Consider the following 24,337-nt stretch of genomic DNA (forward strand, 5'->3'; position numbering starts at 1 on the left):
GTGCGGGAACGCACTGCAGGGATCTGCTGGGTTTGGAGACTCCACACGGGGTCAGGTGCCAGAGATAGAAATGCTCGGTCACAGGCCGGGTGAGCACGGAGTGCAGCTGGAGACCGGGGAGATGGGAGTGACTGCTTTTCTCTGGGGGCGCACTGAGGAGCGGGGCCCCGAGTTCTCGGATCCTCCGGGGCGGAGATCGGGAGGCCGCCATTTTCACTCTCATCCTCCAAAGCTGTACCGAGAGCTTGCAGGGAACAAAAGCTCCTGAGAGCAAACCCGAGCAGCTTGCTTAGCCCAGACCGACAAGGGCGGGGCAATTCAGCCTCCGGCAAAGACATTTGGGAACCACGGCAACAGGCCCCTCCCCCAGAAGATCAGCTTGAACAGCCAGCAAGCCAAGACCAAGTTTACCGATCAAGGAGAACGGGAGAACTCCAGCGCTAGGGGAATACTGCACATAGAATTCATGGCTTTTTTTTACCATGATTCATTAGTTCATCAAAGTTAATTTTTTTAACTGTTTTTTTTTTAATTTTTCTTTTTCCCCTTTTCAACCAACATCTTATCAATCCCTTTTTGAAAAAAAAACATTTTATATTTTTCATTTTTAGAGTCATATTTTATCCCTTCATAGTAGTTACCCTTATTTTTGGCATATATATATATAAGTTGTTCTCTCTTTAAAATTTTGAGATACAGTTTCTTCTAACAGATCAAAATATACCCTAAATCACTAGTGTATGGCTTTGTTCTAGTCTCCTGCCTGATCACATTCTCTCCCTTTTTTCTTTTTTTTTTCTTAAATCTTCTTCTTTCTTTTTTCAAACAACTTATCTTATCAATTCCTTTTATAAAATCTTTTATAATTTTCATCTTTACAGTCATCTTCCATCCCTTCATTGTATCAACTCTTATTTTGTAAATATATGTCTTTCTTCCTTTAAAATTTTAGAAGGCACTTTTTTCTAACAGACCAAAATACGCCCAAAATCTAGTGTGTGGCACTGATCTATGCACTAGTCTGATCATTTTTGATCATATTCTCCTTTTTTGTATTGTTCTGTTTTTGTTTTTATCTTTTTTTCTTTTTTTTCTCTTTCTTTTTTCTTTCTTTACCTTTCTTTTCCCCTGGTTTCAGGTCTTTTCTGATTTGTATACAGTATATTTGCTGGGACATTGTTAACCTGTTCGCATTTTGTTCTCTCATTCATCTATTCTCCTCTGGACAAAATGACAACACGAAAAAAATCACCTCAGCAAAAAGAGCAAGAGGTAGTACCGTCAGCCAGGGACCTACTCAATACAGACATTAGTATGATGTCGGACCTAGAGTTCAGAATCATGACTTTAAAGATACTAGCTGGGCTTGAAAAAAGCGTGGAAGTTATTAGAGAAACCCTTTCTGGAGAGATAAAAGAACTAAAATCTAACCAAGTCGAAATCAAAAAGGCTATTGATGAGGTACAATCAAAAATGGGGGCACTAACTGCTAGGATAAATGAGGCAGAAGAGAGAATCAGTGATATAGAAGACCAAATGGTGGAAAATAAAGAGGCTGAGAAAAAGAGAGAGAAACAACTACTGGATCACGAGGGCAGAATTCGAGAGATAAGCGATACGATAAGACGAAACAACATTAGAATAATTGGGATCCCAGAAGAAGAAGAAAGAGAGAGAGGGGCAGAAGGTATATTGGAGCAAATTATAGCAGAGAACTTCCCTAATGTGAGGAAGGAACCAGGCATCAAAATCCAGGAGGCACAGAGAACCCCTCTCAAAATCAATAAAAATAGGTCAACACCCCGACATCTAATAGTAAAACTTACGAGTCTCAGAGATGAAGAGAAAATCCTGAAAGCAGCTCGGGAGAAGAGATATGTAACCTACAATGGTAGAAATATTAGACTGGCAACAGACCTATCCACAGAGACCTGGCAGGCCAGAAAGGACTGGCAAGATATCTTCTGAGCACTAAACGAGAAAAATATGCAGCCAAGAATACTATATCCAGCTAGGCTGTCATTGAAAATAGAAGGAGAGATAAAAAGCTTCCAGGACAAACAAAAACTAAAGGAATTTGCAAACACGAAACCAGCCCTCCAAGAAATATTGAAAGGGGTCCTCTAAGCAAAGAGAGAGCCTAAAAGCAGCATAGATCAGAAAGGAACACAGACAATATACAGTAACACTCACCTTACAGGCAATACAATGGCACTAAATTCCTATCTTTCAATAGTTACCCTGAACGTAAATGGGCTAAATGCCCTAATCAAAAGACACAGGCTATCTAATTGGATTAAAAACAAAGACCCATCCATATGCTGTCTGCAAGAGACTCATTTTAGACCCAAAGACACCCCCAGATTGAAAGTGAGGGGGTGGAAAACCATTTACCATGCTAATGGACACCAAAAGAAAGCTGGGGTGGCAATCCTTATATCAGACAAACTAGATTTTAAAACAAAGACTGTAATAAGAGATGAGGAAGGACACTATATCCTACTTAAAGGGTCTATCCAACAAGAAGATCTAACAATTGTAAATATCTATGCCCCTAACGTGGGAGCAGCCAATTATATAAGGCAATTAATAACAAAAGCAAAGAAGCACATTGACAACAATACAATAATAGTGGGGGACTTTAACACCCCCCTGACTGAAATGGACAGATCATCTAAGCAAAAGATCAACAAGGAAATAAAGACTTTCAATGACACACTGGACCAAATGGACTTCACAGACATATTCAGAACATGCCACCCCAAAGCAACGGAATACACATTCTTCTCTAGTGCCCATAGAACATTCTCCAGAACTGATCACATCCTAGGTCACAAATCAGGTCTCAACCGGTACCAAGAGATTGGGATTATTCCCTGCATATTTTCAGACCACAATGCTTTGAATCTAGAACTCAATCACAAGAGGAATGTTGGAAAGAACTCAAATACATGGAGGCTAAAGAGCATCCTACTAAAGAATGAATGGGTCAACCAGGAAATTAAAGAAGAATTAAAAAATTTCATGGAGACCAATGGAAATGAGAACACAACTGTTCAAAATCTTTGGGATACAGCAAAGGCAGTCCTGAGAGGAAAGTATATAGTAATACAAGCCTTTCTCAAGAAACAAGAAAGGTCTCAAATACACAACCTAACCCTACACCTAAAGGAGCTGGAGAAAGAACAGCGAATCAAGCCTAAACCCAGCAGGAGAAGAGAAATAATAAAGATCAGAGCAGAAATCAATGAAATAGAGACCAAAAGAACAGTAGAACAGATCAACGAAACTAGGAGCTGGTTCTTTGAAAGAATTAACAAGATTGTTAAACCCCTGGCCAGACTTATCCAAAAGAAAAGAAAAATGACCCAAATCAACAAAATCATGAATGAAAGAGGAGAGATCACAACCAACACCAAAGAACTACAAACTATTTTAAGAACATATTATGAGCAACTATATGCCAGCAAATTAGATAACCTGGAAGAAATGGATGCATTTCTAGAGATGTATCAACTACCAAAATTGAACCAGGAAGAAATAGAAAACCTGAACAGACCTATAACCACTAAGGAAATGGAAGCAGTCATCAAAAATCTCCCAACAAACAAAAGCCCAGGGCCAGATGGTTTCTCAGGGGAATTCTACCAAACATTTACAGAAAAATTAATACCTATTCTCCTAAAACTGTTCCAAAAAATAGAAATGGAAGGAAAACTTCCAAACTCATTTTATGAGGCCACCATTACCTTGATCCCAAAACCAAACAAAGACCCCATCAAAAAGGAGAATTACAGACCAATATCCTTGATGAACATGGATGCAAAAATTCTCACCAAAATACTAGCCAATAGGGTCCAACAGTACATTAAAGGGATTATTCACCACGACCAAGTGGGATTTATCCCTGGGCTGCAAGGCTGGTTCAACATCCACAAATCAATCAACGTGATACAATACATTAACAAAAGAAAGAACAAGAATCATATGATCCTCTCAATAGATGCAGAAAAAGCATTTGACAAAGTACAGCATCCTTTCTTGATCAAAACTCTTCAGAGTATAGGGATAGAGGGTACATACCTCAATATCATAAAAGCCATCTACGAAAAACCTACAGCCAATATCATTCTCAATGGGGAAAAGCTGAGAGCTTTTCCCCTATGGTCAGGAACACGGCAGGGATGTCCACTCTCACCACTGCTATTCAACATAGTATTAGAAGTCCTAGCCACAGCAATCAGACAACAAAAAGGAATCAAAGGCATCCAAATCGGCAAAGAGGAAGTCAAATTCTCACTCTTTGCAGATGATGTGATACTGTATGTGGAAAACCCAAAAGACTCCACCCCAAAACTGCTAGAACTCATACAAGAATTCAGTAAAGTGGCAGGATATAAAATCAATGCACAGAAATCAGTGGCATTCCTATACACCAACAACAAGACAGAAGAGAGACAAATCAAGGAGTCGATCCCATTTACATTTGCACCCAAAACCATAAGATACCTAGGAATAAATCTAACCAAAGAGGCAAAGGATCTGTACTCAGAGAACTATAAAATACTCATGAAAGAAATTGAGGAAGACACAAAGAAATGGAAAAATGTTCCATGCTCGTGGATTGGGAAAACCAACATTGTGAAGATGTCAACGCTACCTAGAGCAATCTACACATTCAATGCAATCCCCATCAAAATACCATCCACTTTTTTCAAAGAAATGGAACAAATAATCCTAAAATTTGTATGGAACCAGAAGAGACCCTGAATAGCCAGAGGAATATTGAAAAAGAAAAGCAAAGCTGGCGGCATCACAATTCCAGACTTCCAGCTCTATTACAAAACTGCCATCATTAAGACGGTATGATACTGGCACAAAAACAGACAGATCGATCAATGGAACAGAATCGAGAGCCCAGAAATGGACCCTCAACTCTATGGTCAACTCATCTTTGACAAAGCAGGAAAGAATGTCCAATGGAAAAAAGACAGTGTCTTCAACAAATGGTGTTGGGAAAATTGGACAGCCACGTGCCGAAGAATGAAACTGGACCATTTCCTTACACCACACACAAAAATAGACTCCAAATGGTTGAAAGACCTAAACGTGAGGCAGGAGTCCATCCAAATCCTAAAGGAGAACACAGGTAGCAACCTCTTCAACCTCAGCCGCAGCAACTTCTTCCTAGAAACGTTGCCAAAGGCAAGGGAAGCAAGGGCAAAAATGAACTGTTGGGATTGCATCAAGATAAAAAGCTTTGCCCAGCAACAGAAACAGTCCACAAAACCAAAAGACAACCGACAGAATGGGAGAAAATATTTGCAAATGACATATCAGATAAAGGGCTAGTATCCAAAATCTATAAAGAACTTATCAAACTCAACACCCAAAGAACAAGTAATCCAATCCAGAAATGGGCAGAAGACATGAACAGACATTTTTCCAAAGAAGACATCCAAATGGCCCACAGACACATGACAAAGTGCTCAACATCGCTCGGCATCAGGGAAATCCAAATCAAAACCTCAATGAGATACCACCTCACACCAGTCAGAATGGCTAAAATTAACAAGTCAGGAAACGACAGATGTTGGCGGGGATGTGGAAAAAGGGGAACCTTCCTACACTGTTGGTGGGAATGCAAGCTGGTGCAGCCACTCTGGAAAACAGTATGGAGGTTCCTTAAACAGTTGAAAATAGAGCTACCATACGATCCAACAATTGCATTACTGGGTATTTATCCCAAAGATACAAATGTAGGGATCCGAAGGGGTACGTGCACCCCAGTGTTTAGAGCAGCAATGTCCACAATAGCCAAACTGTGGAAAGAGCCAAGATGTCCATCGACAGATGAATGGATAAAGAAGAGGTGGTATATATACACAATGGAATATTATGCAGCCATCAAAAGGAATGAGATCTTGCCATTTGCAACGATGTGGATGGAACTGGAGGGTGTTATGCTGAGTGAAATAAGTCAATCAGAGAAAGACATGTATCATATGACCTCACTGATATGAGGAATTCTTAATCTCAGGAAACAAACTGAGGGTTGCTGGAGTGGTGGGGGGTGGGAGGGATGGGGTGGCTGGGTGATAGACATTGGGGAGGGTATGTGCTATGGTGAGCACTGTGAATTGTGCAAGACTGTTGAATCACAGATCTGTACTTCTGAAACAAATAATGCAACATATGTTAAGAAAAACGAAAAAGAAGAAGATAGCAGGAGGGGAAGAATGAAGGGGAGTAAGTCAGAGGGGGAGATGAACCACGAGAGACGATGGACTCTGAAAAACAAACTGAGGGTTTTAGAGGGGAGGAGGTTAGGGGGATGGGTTAGCCTGGTGATGGGTATTAAAGAGGGCACATTCTGCATGGAGCACTGGGTGTTATGCACAAACAATGAATCATGGAACACTACATCAAAAACTAATGATGTAATATATGGTGATTAACATAACAATAAAAAAATTTAAAAAATACTCAGATTGATTTAACTGAAATTTATAAGAAATGAATGGATTTAGCAACAGATTAGTAACATTAGAAGAGAGGATTGCTGAGCTGGGATAGAAAATACTCAGACTGAAGCATGCAAAGGAAAAAGTGTTTAAAATACAGAAAAGAGCAAAAGAGATATACATTGCGAAAAGGTCCAACATATATGTATTTGGAACACAGAAAGAGGAGAGAGAACAACTCAGAAGCAATAATAGAAATGTTGGTTAAGAATTTTTCAAAACTAGGAAAGGACATTAATCCACAGATTCAAGAAGTCCTACAAACCTTGAGTAGGACAAATACAATAACAACAAACAAACAACCCACACACCTACACACATCATAGAAAAACTATTTTAAAAATTAAAGAAAAATATATACTTAAAAGCCAACTTAGAATTTTATATCCAGAAAAAATATCCCTCAAAAAAATAAGACAAGCTCAATAGGAATAACAGATCTACTAAAATTCCACAGTTAACATTATATCTAATGGTGAAAAACAGAAATCTTTTCCTCTAAGATCATAGACAAGACAAGGATGTCCACTCTCATAATTTCTACTAAACACTGTACTGGAGGTTCTAGCCAAGACAATTCAGCAAGAAAAATAAATAAAAGTCATTCTGATTGGAAAGGAAGAAGTAAAGCATTTCTGTTTGCAGATGATATGATCTTGTATACACATTCTAAAGAATCCACACCAAAAAGCCAAAATGAAACAAAACAGACAAACAAACAAGAACTATTAGGCCTAATAAGTGAGTTTAGCAAGGTTGCAGGATACATGATTAATATGTAAAATCAATTATATCTGTACAACAGTAATGAACAATCTGAACATGTATTTAAGAAAGTAATTTCAGGATGCCTGGGTGGCTCAGTAGGTTAAGTGTCTGCCTTCAGGTCAGGTCATGATCCCAGGGTCCTGAGATCGAGTCCCACATCCAGCTCCTTGCTCAGTGGGGAGACTGCTTCTCCTTCTGCCTGCTCTGCCTGCCGCTCCCCCTGCTTGTGCTCTCTCTTTCTCTCTCTCTGTCAAATAAATAAATAAAATCTTTAAAAACAGCTTTAAAAAAAAGAAATTTCATTTACAATAATATCAAAAAGAATAAAATAGAAACTTAACAAAGGGTAAGATATGTACACTGAAAACTACTAAACATTGCTGAAGAATGACAGAAGGCCCAAATAAATGGAAGCCTATCCCATGTTCATGGATTGGAAGACTCAGTATTGTTAAGACGTCTTCCCTAAATGATCTACAGATTCAAAGTGATCCCTATCAAAAGCCCAGCTGGCTCTTTTGCAGAAGTTAAAAAGCTGATCCTAAAACTCTTATGGAGATGTAAGGGGCCAGAATAGACAAAATAACCTTGAAAAAGAAGAACAAAGTTGAAGGACTCAGACTTCTCCATTTCAAAGCTTTACTACAAAGCTATACTAATCAACACAGTGTGATACTAACCTATATATAGATCAGTGAAATCAAATTCAAAGTCAAAATTTATACATTTATGTTAAATTGAAATTTGACAATGGTGCCAGGATAATTTGATGGGGGGAAAATAGTCGAAAACAAATGGTGCTGGGATGCCATTTGGATTGGTGGATATCCACATGCAATAGAATGGAATTGGACTCCTATCTCACACCATATACAAAAGTTAACTCAAAATGGATCAAAGACCTGGCTGTAAACGGTAGAAATATTAAACTTTAAAAATAAAATACAGATATAACTCCTTGTGACCTGTATCACACAGTAGTTTCTTAGAAATGACACCAAAACCACAAGTACCAAAGAAAAAATAAATCCATTGGACTATTTCAAAATTTAAAACTTTTGTGCATCAAAAGACACTACCAAGAAAGTAAAAAGGCAATATACAGAATTAGAAAAAATATTTTAATTATATATTTGTAAGAGGTCTAGTATTAGAATATATAAAGAACTCTTACAACTCAAGATTTAAAGTCAACCTGAGTTTTAAATGTGCAAAATATTTGAATAAAAATTTCTCCAAAGAAGATATACTAATGACCAATAAACACATGGGAAGATGCTCAACATCATATTGATTAGGGAAATGCAGACAAAGATCACATCAAACCCACTAGATGGCTATTTTAAAAACATAAAAATAAAAAGTGGGTGAAGGTGTGGAGTTCTGGAATCCTTATACATTGCTGATGTGAATGTAAAATGATGCATTTGCTAAGGGAAATAGTTTTGCAGTTTCTCAGAAAGTTAATATAGTGTTACCACATGACAAAGCCATTTGACTCCTAGGTATATAGTGAAAATAACTGAAAACATATGTCATTAAAGAAAAAAAACCTCTATACATGAATATTCATAGCAGCATTATTCATAATAGCTCCAAACTGGAAGCAGCCCCAATGTCCACCAATTGAATGGACAAAACATAAAATATCCATAGAACAGAATATTATTCAGCCGTACAGATGAGTGAAGCATACAGATATATGCTTCAACACAGATGCATCTTGAAAATTTATGCTAAGATAAAGAAGCCAAACACAAAATCTACATATTGTATGACTCCATTTATATGAAATTTCTAGAATAGGCAGATCCATAGCAACAGAAAGGAGATTAGTGGTTGTCAGGGGCTGGAGCTTTGCAAGGAGGGGGAATGGTGGGTAGGGTTGTTTGTTTGTTTGTTTGTTTTTAGAGTGAGGAAAATGTTCTGCAGTTAATAGTGGTGATGGTCACACAACTTTGTGAATATACTAAAAACCACTTTTAAAAAGTGAATTGTATGGTGTGTGAACTAGATCTTAATTACAATTTTTAAATAAAGGCAAAATAAAGATATTTTTCAGATCCCCCCCAAAAAAAGCTGAGAGAATTTGTCACTAGCAGACTACATCAAAAGATATATTAAAGAGAGTTTTTTGGGCAAAAGAAAAATAACACCAGATGGGAAGCAAGGTAATGTAAGAAGGAATAAAAAGCAATAGAGAATATTATAAAAATAAATGAATAATAATTGTTTGAAATAATAATGATAATGTCTTATGAAGTTTAAACTGTATGCAAAATTAAAATACATTACCATGATACCCCAAAGGTAAGAAGGAATGAATAAAGTTAAAGGTCACTGTATTATCTGGGAAGTTCTAAGAGTACCAATATAAGGTAGACTCAAAGAAGATCAAATATGCACATTGTAATTTCAAGATAAGCACTAAAAGAATTATAAAAATATATATAATAGGAAACAGAATAATAATTTTTAAAACTTTATCCTTCTAAAAAATGAAACAAAGAAGAAAAAAGGAATAAAGAATAGAAAAAGGAAAACAAATAGCAAGATGGTAGACTTAATCCCAAACACATCAAATGTAAGTGAACTAAACACTGGAATGAAAGATGTAACTTTGCATCAAAACTTGACTTTAAAAGAAAGTAAAATTATAGGTCAATCTTTCTCTTAATATACATACAAAAATACTAAACAAAATAATAAATAAAATGTAATGATATATACAAAAGTAGATAGACATCATTATCACATGAGGTTTATTTCAGGAATACAGGGTTAGCTTGGCATTTGAAAATCAGTAATCTATTTCATCACATAAACAAATTAAAAAGGAAAATTTATATGATAATTTAATAGATCCAGAAAACACATTTAATGAATTATAATACTCATTCATGATTTTTTAAAACACTCTCAGAAAAACAGGAATAGAAAGACTCTTCTTTGATCTGATAAAGAGCGCACACACACACACAGGTGCACACAACATGCACAACTAACATTATCCACAATGGTAAAATACTGAACACTATATCCCTGAGGGCAGGAAAAAGACAAGAGTGTCTTGTACTGGAGGTCTTAGTCAATGCAATAAGGCAAGAAAAGTAAATTTATAAAGATTAGAAAATTTATAAGGATTGGAATGATATAAGGATTGAGCACCTAGAATAGTCCAGATACTTAACAAACTATTAGAATAATAATTGTTAAGCAAGGACACTGAATATGAGACCAATATAAAAATCTACTGTGCTTCTGAGGATCAACAAAATTGACAAATCCTTAGCTAGACTAAAAAAATAAGAGAAGACTCAAATAGCTAAAGTCGGAAAAGGAAGTGAAGACGTTACAACTGATGTCACAGAAAAAAAATGATTATAAGAGACTGCTCTGAATAATTATACCCCAACAAACTCAATAATGTAGAAGAAATGAATAAATACCTCAAAACATACAACCTACCAAAACTGAATTATGAAGAAATAGAAAATCTGAACAGACCTATAAATAGTGAGCAGGTTGATTCAGTAATCAAGTCTCCCAACAAAGAAAAGCCCAGGACCAGATGACTTCACTGGTGAATTCTACCAAACATTTAAAGAAGAATTAATGCCAATCCTTCTCAAACTCTTCCAAAAAACTGAAGATAAGAGAACATTTCCAAACTCATGTTATGAGGGCAGGATTATCCTGATACCAAAACCAGACAAAGAAAACTCCAAACCAATATCCCTGATGAATACTGATGTAAAAATCCTTGACAAGATACTAACAAACTGAATTGAACAGCACATTAAAATGATTATACACCATGACCAAGTGGGATTTGTCCCTGGAATGCAAGAATGATTCACTACCCAAAAATACACCACATTAACTAGCAAAGGACAAAAATCACACGATCATTTCAATTGATGCAGAAAAGGCATTTGACAAAATTAACCATCTTTTCATGATAAAGACATTTAGCAAACTAGAAATAGAAAGAAATTACCTTAACCCTATAAAGGTCATACATAGAAGCCCACAGCTAACCCCTTACTCAAAGGTAAAAAACTGATAGCTTTTTCTTTAAGGTCAGGAACAAAGGAAAAATGCCCACTCCCACCACTTCCAGCTAACATAGCACTACAACTCTAGTCAAAACAATTAGGCAATACAAAAAATAAGTAAAAGGTAGTCAAATTGGACAGGAAGACGTAAAATTATTTCTGTTCATAGCTGACATGACCTTATATAGAGAAAACCCTAAAGATTACACACACACACACACACACAGCCATTGGGCTGATAAACAAATTCAGCAAAGTAGAATGATATAAAACCAACACTCAAAAATCAGTTGCATTTCTATACATTAACAATGAACAATTCAAAAGGGAATTAAAATAATATTTATAATAGCATCAAAAAGAATAAAAAATACTTGAAGTGAAAGACTTGTACTCTGAAAACTATGAAACATTGCTAAAAGAAATTAAAGAAGGCACAAGTAAATGGAAAGACATCCCATGTTCATGGCTTGGAAGACTTAATGTTATTAAAATGTCCAAAGCAATCTACAGATTCGGTGCAGTTTCTGTCAGGATCCCAATGACATTTTTTGCAGAAATAGGAAAAAAAAATCCTAATATTCATATGGAATCTCAAAGGACTCTGAATAACCAAAACAATCTTTGACAATGAGAAACAAAGCTACAGGCCTTACACTTCCTGATTTCAAAACATATTACCAAGCTACAGTATTTCAAAACATATTACCAAGCTATAAAATCACGGATTTTATGTAGGCATTGACATAAAGACAGACATATAGATCTTGGTGTAAAGACAGACAAAGTAGGTATTAACATAAAAACAGGCATAGAGACCAATGGAGCAAAATAGAGAGCCCAGAAATAAATCTTTGTAGACATCATCAGTGAAGGAAGGCCAGTCTCTTCAGATGATGCTGGGAAACCTGGATATGCACATGCAAAAGAATGAGCATGGACTCTTACATCACACACAAAAATTAACTTAAAATGGACTAAAGACCTAAATGTAAGACTTGAAACTATAAAATTTCCAGAAGAAAACATAAGGGAAAACTTCAGAACATTGGGCTTGGCAATTCTTTCTTGGATATGACACCAAAAGCACAGACAATAAAGCAAATGTAGACAAACAGGGCTACATTAAGATCCTTTGCACAGCATAGGAAACAATCAATAGGGTGAAAGGACAACCTACAGAATAATAGAAAATCTTTGAAAACCATATACTGAATATATTCAGAAGATATGACGAACTCCTTCAATCCAGTAACAAAACAAATAGCCTGATTGAAAAATGGGTAAAGGAGGGCCCAGATGTCCATCGACAGATGAGTGGATAAAGAAAATGTGGTACACACACACACACACACACACACACACACACACACACACACACACAATGGAATATTACTCAGCCAGCAAAAAGAAGGACCGCTTACCATTTGCAACAGTGTGGATGGAACTAGAGGGTATTATGCTAAGCAAAATAAGTCAATCAGAGAAAGACAAGTATCATATGATCTCACTCATGTGGAATTTAAGAAACAAAACATGAACATAGAGGAAGGGAGGAAAAAATAAAATAAGATGAAATCAGAGAGGGAGACAAACCACAAGAAGCTCTTAACTATAGGAAACCAACTGAGTGTTGATGGAGGGGAGGTGGGTGGGGGAGATAGGGTAACTGGGTGATGGGCATTAAGGAGGGCACTTGATGTAATGAGCACTGGGTGTTATATGCAACTGATGAATCACTAAACTCTACCCCTGAAACTAGTAATATACAATATGTTAATTAATAATTAAATTTAAATTAAAAATAAATAAATAAAAAGAAAAATAGGTAAAGGTCTTGAATAGATATTTCTCCAAAGAAGATTGAGAAAATGGCCAACAGGTGTATGAAAAGATGCTCAACATCACTAATCATCAGGGAAATGCAAATCAAAACCACAATTTGTTACTTCACACTTATGAGGATGAATATTGTATTGGCGAGAATGTGGAAAAACTGTATCCCTTATGCACTGTTTGTGGAGTTATTAAATGGTGCAAACGCAACGGGAGACAGTATGGAGGTTCCTCAAAAATTTAAAGAGAAGTACCATGTTATCCAGCAGTTTCTGGATAACACTTCTGGGTGGATATCCAAAAGAATTGAAAACAAGATCTCAAAGGTATTTGCACACCAATGTTCATTGCAGCTTTAGTCACATCAGTCGAGATGTGTAAGCAACCTAAATTCACCATCCAGTGAATGAAGAAAATGTGGTACATACATACAGTGGAAGATTATTTAGCCTTAAAAAGAAAGAAGGCTACAACATGAATGAACTTTGAGGATTTTATGCTAAGTGAAAAAAGCCAATTACTAAAAGAAAAATACTGTACAATTCCACTTACATGACATATCTGAAGTCATCAAACTCATAGAAACAGAAAGTAGAATGGTGGTTTTTGGGGGATGGAGGGAGGTGGGTAATGGGGAGTTGTTCAATGGGTATGCAATTTCAGTTGTGAAAAAGTTTCAGAGATCGGCTGTACAACAATGCGCATACACTTAACAATACTGTACTGTTCTGTATTGTCCCAGCAAAACTTGTTAAGAGGGGAAAAAATATTTACTAGTTTATAAAGTCCCCGGCTGGGATGCTCTGCCTTGCACTCATAAGATTAGCAGATGAAGGGGTCGGCAAACATTATAAAAGCAAAAGTAGGAAGTCCCCAACTAGTGGTCAGTTGAAGTGACCCGGGTTTGGCAGCTATTTCTTCCTATATCTGGAACTCCAGCTTGAAAAAGTGTGTTAACAAAGTTAGTGAAGTGTGAAGAAAATCTACTTTATTTCTATATACCAAGAACAAACATGAAAACTTAAAAATTATACAATTTGCATTAGCATAAAAAAATCAAATACTCTAATGAACTCTACTCGGGACCTCTACACAGAAACCTACAAGATATTAGTAAGATAAATTTTTAAAGAGACAGATAAATAGAGGGACATACATGTTCATGAATTAGAAAATTTCATATTTTAAAGATGTCTGTTCTCCCCAAATAGAACTAAAGTTTCAACGAAATCTCAAGTTTCAAGAAAAACCCCAGCAAGATTTCCTTTGGTGGAAATTGACAAGCTAGTGTGAAAATTTATATAGAAATGCAAAGAACTGAGAAGAGTTTAGACAAATAATATGGCATTGTTGCAAGGAAAAATAAACTGACCAATGGAAAAGAACTGAGGTCAGAAATAGACTCACATTTATCGTCACTTGATTTTCAACAAAGGCACTACTGCAAAGTCATGGAGAAAGCATGATTTAAAAAAATGATGGTAGATTAATTGGATATTTATATGGGAAAAAATAAATCTTGACCTGCCACTTCACATCATGCATACAAACAAACCAGATATTTTGTAGACCTAATGTGAGGGGTAAAACAATAAAGCTTCTAGAAGAAAACAGAGAATAATATTTTCATGACCTTAGGGCAGACAACACTTCCTAAACAGTACACAGAAAGCTTGAGCTGTAAAGAAAAAGACTGATAGATTGAACCTCATTAAAATTAAGAATTTTTGTCCACCAAAAGATTTCATTAAGAGAATGGAAAAGAAACTGAAATGGGAAGAGATTATATCTGTTTCTATAAATCTATATCTGTATGTTTCTTTTATATAACTATATATAATCCTTGTATTTTATATAGTTGCATATAATATATGTAATATGTATAAAATTATAAAATATATGTTATACATATAATTTATACATATCTGTGATCTATGTAACATATATATATATATATATATATATATATATATATCCAGCATATCTAAAGACCTCCTACAAAACAACAATAAACAACACAAAACTCAATTTTGAAAAAATGGACCAGGGGCGCCTGGGTGGCTCAGTCGTTAAGCATCTGCCTTTGGCTCAGGTCATGATCTCAGGGTCCTGGGATCAAGCCCCGCATCAGGCTCCCTGCTCAGCAGGAAGCCTGCTTCTCCCTCTCCCACTCCCCCGGCTTGTGTTCCTTCTCTCGCTTTGTCTCTCTCTGTCAAATAAATAAATAAAATCTTTAAAAAAAAAAAGAAAAAATGGACTAAAACCTTAAAGAGACATTTCACCAAAGAAGACATCCAAATGGCCAATAAGCATAGTAAGAGGTGCTTAAAACATGACTCATCAAGAAAATGCAAATTTACTCTCTGTGTGATATCACCACACATCAACTCAGAAAGGCTAAAATGAAAAAGACAGACAATTCAGTGCTCGTAAAGGATGCAGAGTAACCCAAACTCTCAATCTCTACTCAGTGTTCTGGTGTGCATGCAATTTGATATGACCACTCTGAAACACTTCTGCTGAACAGAATCCCACTTCCAGGCTATGCATCGAAGAGAAACATGTACATCTGTACACAAGCAGATGTGTGCAGAGACGTTCACAACAGCATCATTTACAACACCCCAAACTGGAAAGAACTCACGCTTTGGTTACCCCCCCGTGCCTTCTTTCCCTCACGCATGATTCAGGAACAGGATTGCTGAATGTCTCAGGTCAATCATCATCTCCAGTGGGGCCTGGGCAGGGCTTGGGGCTTGAAAGTGAAAGGTAAGGCTGGAGTGCAGTAAAAGTAAAATGACCCGTTTCCCACAGGGACCAAGAAGAAATGAGGTGGGTGAAGAGGGACTCCCCAGCCATGCCAGAAACAGGAGGCAATAGGTCGCCAGAAGGGGAAGTGTCAAGACTGAGGGACTTCCCGAAAGGGAACCCAGAAGAAAGGGCTCCATTTATCCCTGGTCTTCAGGGACTTCTGCCCACCTGCCCTCCTGCTGTTCTCCTCCCTGATCTCTCCAGTATCCAGCTGGGGCACCTCCAACCCAGTCCTCATTGCAGCTGGGTCGTTCTGTGGCTCCCTGTTGCCCTTCAGAGAAAACCTCAAATTCCTTAGCCCGACATTCAAGACATTTCAGGATCTGCTCCCCAACATTCCGTCTGACCCCCAGTATCCATCCTGGACTCCAGGTATACCAGATGCCTGATAGCTTCCCCAACAACCCCATTCACCCTGCTTCCACACCTTAGCACGTGCTCTTTCAGCCACCAAAACTCTCTACGGTCTGCGGTAGACTGCAGCCTCCCACTCAGTCTTCAAAATCCAGTTCAAATGACGTCTCCTCTGTCAGTCTTCAACCTCTCCAAAGAGTATGAGTCACTCTTTCCTCTGGGGTCCAGTCTTCCACCAGAGCACACTGCTCAGGGTGCTTTCAGCGACATTCTGAGCAACAGCCAGGCGGGGACTGTGTGTCTCTTGGTTACTGCTGAATCGCCAGTGGTTAACCAGCACCTGACACCCCGTAGATGCTCAAAGTTTCTGTTACATGAGTGACTAAATGAAAGGGAATGCTTTCGATCATAATGGATTTTGAAGTCTACCCTCAATGTTAAAACCCATGCAAACTATACACTCCAAAAGTCGATGTTATTCTTTTTGACTCCTCTCTCTTAAATTTGGTGCACTGAGGATCTTGACCTACTTGATAAGGATAAAAGTTCCAGGGCTCCATCTTTCTCCCTTCACTGCAGGGCCTTTGCACATGCCATTCCCTTGGTCTAGAACATTTTTCCTCATGCTTCTTTGCTTTCTCGTCCCCTGGTTTCGACGTCTATGTCGCCTCCTCAAAGAGGCAATCACCACGTGTCCCCTGCAATTCTCTGGGCCACACATCTCTTTGTTTCCTTCCTCGCAGTTGTGACATTAGAATTAATTTAGTAAGTGTTTCTGTTTTTGTTGATGACCTGTCTCCATCAAGGAGCATAAGCTCCCAGAGGCTGGGAAATTTGTCAGTTTTGTTCACAAAAGGAAGTGTCCCTAGTGTGTGGAGTGGGCCCTGGAGCACTGTAGGTCCTCAACAAGTAGCTGGGGGAATGGCGAATGAACAAACAAGGCTAAGAATTGCTGTGTCCTGGGGCGCCTGGGTGGCTCAGTAGGTTAAGCGTCTGCCTTCGGCTCGGGTCATGGTCCCAGGGTCCTGGAATTGAGACCAACATCGGGCTCCCTGCTCAGCAGGGAGTTTGCTTCTCTCTCTCTCTCCCCCTCTGCCCCTCCCCACTGCTTGTTCTCTCTCTCAAAAAATAAATACATAAATAAATAAGATCTTAAAAAAAAAAAGAAGTGCTGTGTCCAGTCATACATGGAGCAGGCCCGCATGTAGCCCCCACGAGAGACCTCAGTTTCCCCATCAGCTCCATCACACACAGTGCCCAGGAACTTCCTTCCACCCCAAGCAACACCCTCAGCTCCCAGAGTCTGAGCAATCATGCCCACTATTATCAGATTAATAACAAGGAACTTTCAGAGAGGGACGGTGGGTTCCCCAGGGTCACACAGAAACTTAGCCAAGCAGAGCGCTCAGGCTGAGGAAGAATCAGATTGGTAGCCCTCGACCAGAAAGGAGGCTCTGTCACTAACCCATAGTGGACCCTTAGGCATATCTCTCCCTTTGTTTGGGTCTCAGTTTTCCTCACCTATAGAATGGGGCAGTGCCCTGGCCTGGCCGAGGGGGTGAGAGGCAGGCACACTGCAGGTGTGTGGGGAACATTACTTGCTTCTTACACGTGTTTTTTATTTTCCCAGTAACAAGGAGTGGGTTGTGGGTGTCTGAGGTCGGGTGTGCCAGGACCCTGGGGTCATAGCTTAGTCAGTAGGAGCTGAACATGAGGGGCAGGTCCTAGCCCAACCTCAGGCTGTGACACCTGTCTATATGTTGCTCCCTCCCAGCTGGGCTGGGATTCTTTTCCACGAAGCCTCTCCTAGCCCGAACAAGCCTTCCCTACTGGGATTTCTCCCAGCCTGTGCAACCTCCCCTAGCCGATAAGCATGCCCCGCTCCCAGCAACCGCCCCCTGCCTGTGCATTCTCTACCCGCCCTGCAATCTCCACCGTGCTGGGCAACCTCGCCCAGACTGTGCAACCCCTCTCTGCTCCTCTAGCCACCCCTCCCTCCAGCCCCCTCTCCCCCGGACCAGGACGGGCTGGTTAGAAGGCAGAGAAAGAAGGGATGCTTGTGGCCCTGGCCCCGAGGTGGGGGGTTGGGACAGGCCTGGCGGCCTGCCCTCTATTCCCCCTCCCCCGCCCAGCAGGACCCCACCAGCCTGGCCAAAGTGGGCTGAGTGTTATGGATTCATACTGGAGAAGCTCTGCAGGCCTTGGTCCCAATCTACATGCTCAAGCCCTCTTGGCAGATAAGGGAAGGAGAAGCCCAGAGGGGCCCAGCGCCTTGCCTACGGTCACACGGAGTGAGGAAGCACCAGGGCCTGAGCAGGGAGCCAGGTTGGTGTGCTTGCCCTGGGGACATTTCGGGAGGCCGGACCCTTCCTGGGTGCTGGGTGACGGGGACCAGCAGGCTGCAAGTGTCCCAGCCACTGGGGGACATCAGCGGGGCCCCTGCCTGCACCCTGGGGAATATTCTCAGGATGTTTCAGAAGTTCCAGGTTTACTCAGATCTTGCATATGAGCTGTCGTAAAAAGTCCCTTTGGCCAGGCGCCAGGGCAAGGAGTGGGGGCGGTGGCACCTGTGAGCCAGAGGTGGGGGTGGGGCCCCTCTCTGCTCCCCCCGGCCTGCCCCCACAGTTCAGCGTGTACTAGAGGGCAAAGACAGGGGAGGAAGGGGCTGGGGGGCAGAAGACCCTCCTCCTTGAAGTGTTTTTTCCTCCTGTCTTCACAGCTGCCTTCCCTCTTCTTGTGACAGACTCCCTGGGTGACACTGAAAACCCTACCCTTCTCTGAGCCTCAGTTTCCCCAGCTGTGAAAGAGAGAGCAGAATCACCATATGAGCTATCATTTCCTGAGGGCTTAGGGTGAGCCAGACACCATGCCCTGTGTTTTGGCAAATAACAAGACGACTGTTACCAACAACATTTCATGTAAACCGTAATTGCTACTATTTCTTGTGAGCCAGGGCTAAGCCCCCTTCCCCTCCTCATGGCGCTGGCCCTGTCTGTCTGCGCCACTGAATCCCCAGGACCTGGGACAGTGCCTGCTGCACAGCAGGTGCCCCAAAAAACACGGGTAGAATAAAACCTCCCAACACACCCGAAATGGATGTTACAGACTGGGAAAGTGAGGCTCAGGGAGCTTGCGTGGCTTATTCAAGGTCACACAGGTACCATGGGGTGGAGCTGGATCTCCATCCCATCCTGGCTGACTCCAAAGCCCCAAATTGCCATCGGCCGTGTGTTGGTACGCCGGGTCCCAAGCCCCCCACCCGACCACAGAAACCTCCCAGCCATCGCTCCTGCTTGTGGGGATTCCGAAGGCACTGGCTCTCCTCCCTGGAATCAAGGATTCCTTTCATTCATTCATTTATCAGGCGCCAGGGAGAGAGAAGAGGTGCCTCCCAAAGTCTCTGGTGCCCTTCCCCCCTTCCACATCCTCCACTGCCCCCACCCACTGCCCACAAGCCCTTTATGGTCTCCAACCCCCACCCCCCCCCCTCACTGGGCAGGTGGGAGCCCAGGGCTCAGCCTCTGTCTTGTTCACCCCACCTCTACTGGCCCTGGATTTGGTTGTCCCAACATGAGGGCTCTTAGTTCCCTCCCCTGTGGAGTGGTGAGGACCCAGACACCCTGCCAGGTGTGGAGTGGGTAGAACCCTGCTGAGGCCACCACAGGGGAGCAGGTAATGGCCCTCAAGACAGTGAGTCTTGCTTTTATGCTACCCTGACCAGCAGGTATGGCTCTGCCATCAAGCCGACTGGGGGTCCAAACCCAGCTCTGCATCTTGTGGCCACAGGTGATCTGGGATCCTCAATCTCCTCATCTGTGAATGGGCTGAATGAAGCTCCCAGGCTCGGCCGATGTTGTAAGGATGGTGGGAGACCCTCAGGTGTCAGCAGCATGCTGCGCCCTGGTGCGGGGAGGACCAGAACCATGGAGGCTGCGGGAGGCAGGACTGCAGATTCTCGAATGCGTCCCTGCACCCTCTTCTGCTCTTGGAGACTGGCCCTTCTCGCCATGGGCTTCGGGTTCCTTGTGGTTACAAGCTGCCTTCCTGGGCAGGCCTCCAGCTTTCATATTTTTATGCCCTCCAATCGTCACAACTAGCCCCATGAGGATGGAACAGCCTTCACCCCCATTTTACAGATGAGAAAACTGAGACTCCACGAGGCTGGATGAAGCCCAGAGACTTGCCCACATCCCCCCAGCTAGGGAGTCGCATGGCTGACTTTTGAACCCGCCAGGTTTTCCCCACTCCACCATGTGCTTCTAAAACCCCCACACTTTCCCCCAGGGGAATGCAGATGTCTTCCCAGGAGCAGCCCCTGACTTTTTAATGCTCCCTGCCCTGGGTCTGCTGCTCCCACTGGGCAGCACTGGCCATTCCTTCCACGGGTCCAAGGTTCCCACCGGAGGCTTTTACTCACCCAGCTGCTCTGCTGGGAAAGTGTCTGCCGGCTCCTTCCTTCCCCTCCTTTCCACACGTCAAAATTCAACCCATGCTTCCAGGCTCAGCCTCCCCCTGACCCCTTGCTCCCCTCTCCTCCGTGGGCCCATCCCCTGGGCTTTCATGAGGAAGAGACAGTGTAGAGGACAGGGCCAGCCTCCGAGTCGCCTGCCCACCCTACGACGCACTGGTGAGTCACCTTGGGAAAATCACTCTACCTCTCAGAGCCGGCCCCCATTCTTTCTCCATGAAATGGGTACACCAACCCATTTTGAGGAGTTAGATGACATAAAAAAGCTAACACATGGAACCCAGCACAAAATCTCTGCCCCTTCCCCCAAAACTGGGCCCCCTAGAAGTGCCACACCATCTCATCGTCTCACCCCTGCCCACTCTGCCCTACTCAGCTGCCCAGAACCACGGTGACTGAGGCATCGGGTCTGGTCTGGGATCAGGTTTCCTTCCCCACCCCCTGCCTTTTGGAGGCTGGTTTCCACAGACAGCTCAGGGGGTCCTCTCAGCCATGGCCCTGCCTCCAGGCCCCCTGCAGACCGAAAGAACGATCCTGAGGTCATCCTGCGCTGGGCTGAACAGGAGACTCCAGCCCCAGCTCTGCTGGTCTCACTGTCCCAGCTATGCTGAGGGTGAGAAACCCCTTGGTGTCCTCCCACCTCAGGCAGAGAAGGTGTCTCTCCCACGGAGAACAGTGGCTGGAGCCGAGTTACCTGCTGTTCCAGCTTTTCCCTCAGAAATCCATTCTGTGTGCTCGGGGCAATCCAGTGGGCTCCCAGGGGGCGGCAGCTAGGCTCAGCGTGGGGGTGGGGGATGAGAGAGGGAACCGGCAGGGCTAGGGGGTGGGGACCCACAGCCTGCCCCAGTCACCCGCCAGACAAGCATACGACCTGTCACCCCGATGGATGGCAGCCGGGCTCCAGGCAGGCGGGCCACACAGAGGGAGCCAGCTGGGGGGAGGGGGGCGGGGGGAAGACAATGGTCGGTCACATCCCAGGGAGGCCACACGCGGACAGAAGGCAGAGGCTGGGGTAAGGGACCAATCGGCTGCACCAGGGAGGGGACACACGGCGACAAGGGCTGGTCAGGCAGGCAGGCAGACAGACAGACAGACAGACAGATAGGGGAAGTCAAGCCAACCGGCAGATGGCCAGCCAGGCAGACACCCAGAGACACAGACAGGCAGGCAGACAGATGGCCGTATGGCTGTCGGTCACACTCGGGGAGGAGCCGGCAAACAGTCGGACCCCGAGCCCGTGGGTCACTCGGCAGAGAGGCACCAGTGGGTCTGTCAGAGTGTGGCTGCCCCGCGGCCGCGTGTGCAGGGTGGGGAGGAAGAGGAGGATGTGGTGATCAGCTCCCCGCAGGCCCCGCCCACACAGCCGCGGGCCCCTCCCCGGCCGAGTGAGAAAGCGGTGGGAGGGGGCCAGGCCTTAGGGCAGAGCCCTCTGATCACCAAAGGTCACCCGCTAGGAAGACATTTGGGGCCAACTGGGTGATATGGCCTCTTGCGGATGGCTGACATCCCCCCAGGCTTCACGGTCATGACCAAGGAGAGAGAGGCAGGCAGGGCCTGCGAGCGACCGCTTCCCACAGATGTGCACGCCAAGGCTCAGAGGGGTGCAGGGGTGGTGTAAGTGGACCCAGGGGGGTCCCGGCGGTCCTCAGGGTCCAACTCTCAGCTCACAGAGAAGACAGAGAGGGCCCAGGGCAGAGGCTCGCCAAGGTCCCACGCTTCATGCAGGCACACTGCCTGCCTGACCCAGGAAGGGTCTGAGTTCGGAACCCCCTCCAGACTCCTCTGACCCCATTTCATTTGAATCTAGCTTCCTGCTCCAGGGCTGCAGGGAGCAGGACCCTGTGTCCATGCCCTTGAGAAGACAGTTCCTCCGGCACCTCCCGTCAGCTGTCTGAATGCCTCTTTTTGCCCATCTGTCAAGCTGGGCGATGCCTGGCCAAGGGGACAGGGCAGCCATAATGAGCACATGAGAAGAGACATTCTCAAGAGAGTTTTCATCTTGCTCACAAGCCAGAGGGGCTCATGAAAGGGTCAGATGTCTCTCTCCAGCAGATGTTTAAGAAATCAGGAGAGAAAATTCAACAAAGTCATGCCCAGCAGGCTCAGAGAGAGAGCAAGAGAAGTTAACTACCATCACTACTGTTTTGATCTTGCATTTTTTAGGCACCTACAGATCTCATTTTATCCCACAAACCCTGTGAGGCAACAAGACTATTCCCATTTTACAAATGGAGAAAACAAGGCTCAGAGAAGTGAAACATCAGTAAGAGGCTAAGAAGTGACTTCAAGCTAAGAAGTGACATGTGGAGATTTGATCCTGGGTGTATCTCATTCCTAAGCCTGCACCAGGCTGTGAAAATGGGTCCAAACCAGGACAAAATGTTACCAAGGGGGCTGGGGGCTACTTTGTGCTGTTGGGATGACACAGGTTGGCTCAAACGCACACGCCATCTCTCCCCAGCTGACTCATTTTTGGGAAGCAATTTGCAGCTAACCCATATGACCGCTCCAAAGAAAAAGAGAAAGCATCTTGCTACTTATTTCTTCTATTTTCTTCTTTTTTCTAGCTGTTTTTGAGGAACTGGGTACAAATTCCCCTGTGGCTGGTTTGAAGGATGTTTGCCCTATAGAAATTCTCTTCCCCACTGCTGAAATAGCTCATGTTCTCTGGAGAACCAATGTTGGGAGGAAGCCAGCTTTTTTTTTCTTTTCTTTCTCTTGATCTTCAGGGTAAGTTTTAGGATACTGTGCAGAGGAATCTGAGTGGTTAAACGATCAAGAAAAGGAAAAGTACAATGGAGCTAATATTTGCCGAGAGATTACTCTGTGTCAGGATTGTTTTCTTTTTAAAAAATTTTTATTTTATTTTTTAAGTAATCTCTACACCCAATATGGGACTCAAACCCGCAACCCTGAGATCAAGAGCCTCATGATCCACCAGCTAAGCCAGCCGGACGCCCCTGTCCCAGGGTTTTTAAGGCCTTTAAAGATACATCATCTTGCTTAAAACTCATCATTGGGGGCTCCTGGGTGGCGCAGTCGGTTAAGCATCCGACTTTTGGTTTCGGCTCAGGTCATGATCTCAGGGTCATAGGATGGAGTCCCACATTGGGTGCTGAGCACGGAGTCTGCTTGAGATTCTCTCTCCCTCTCCCTCTGCCTAGCTAAATAAATAAATCTTTTTTAAAAACCTCATCATCATCCTCATCCCTATTTTACGGAGAAGGAAAGTAAGGCTCAGAGAGGGCAAGTGACTTGTCCAAAGTCACACAGCTGGTGAGTGGCAGAGTTGGGATTTGAACTCAGACTTTGGGCTCCCGAGCACATATTCTTGATCGCTCACCACAGTGCTTCCGGATGTATGTTAACCCGAGGATATTCGATCCCTCCTGCCTCCCTCTCACTTGCCTGCCTGCCTCCCTACCGTTCCCTCCACCCACCCATTGCCCTACCTATCCACTCATCCACCCTTCTATCCACCCGCCCAGCAGGCCAGCCACTCTCCCCTCCCAGCCTTC

The 24,337-nt window shown here is 42.9% G+C and overlaps 1 protein-coding gene across 3 annotated transcripts in view; it reads right to left on the minus strand.

Moving 5' to 3' along the window:
• IL21R (interleukin 21 receptor) overlaps window positions 1-22,122 on the minus strand; it is a 42,339-nt gene extending 20,217 nt beyond the window's left edge. Inside the window, exons 1-2 of one of the 3 annotated variants that reach the window (XM_073888078.1) lie at window positions 21,514-22,122; window positions 15,842-15,941 (exon numbers count right to left, since the gene is read on the minus strand). In XM_073888078.1, the coding sequence (XP_073744179.1) occupies window positions 15,842-15,869 (28 nt within the window). In that variant the 5' untranslated portion in view covers window positions 15,870-15,941; window positions 21,514-22,122. Of the gene's footprint in view, window positions 1-15,841; window positions 15,942-16,424; window positions 18,338-21,513 lie in introns of those variants that run through there. The other 2 variants (XM_073888079.1, XM_025854072.2) reach the window with 2 other exon arrangements.
• Window positions 22,123-24,337: the final 2,215 nt, after the last annotated feature.

Source organism: Callorhinus ursinus, unplaced genomic scaffold (assembly GCF_003265705.2).
Source record: "Callorhinus ursinus isolate GAN/ISIS: 27379988/994484 unplaced genomic scaffold, GSC_fseal_2.0 scaffold87, whole genome shotgun sequence".
Lineage (NCBI taxonomy): Eukaryota > Metazoa > Chordata > Mammalia > Carnivora > Otariidae > Callorhinus > Callorhinus ursinus.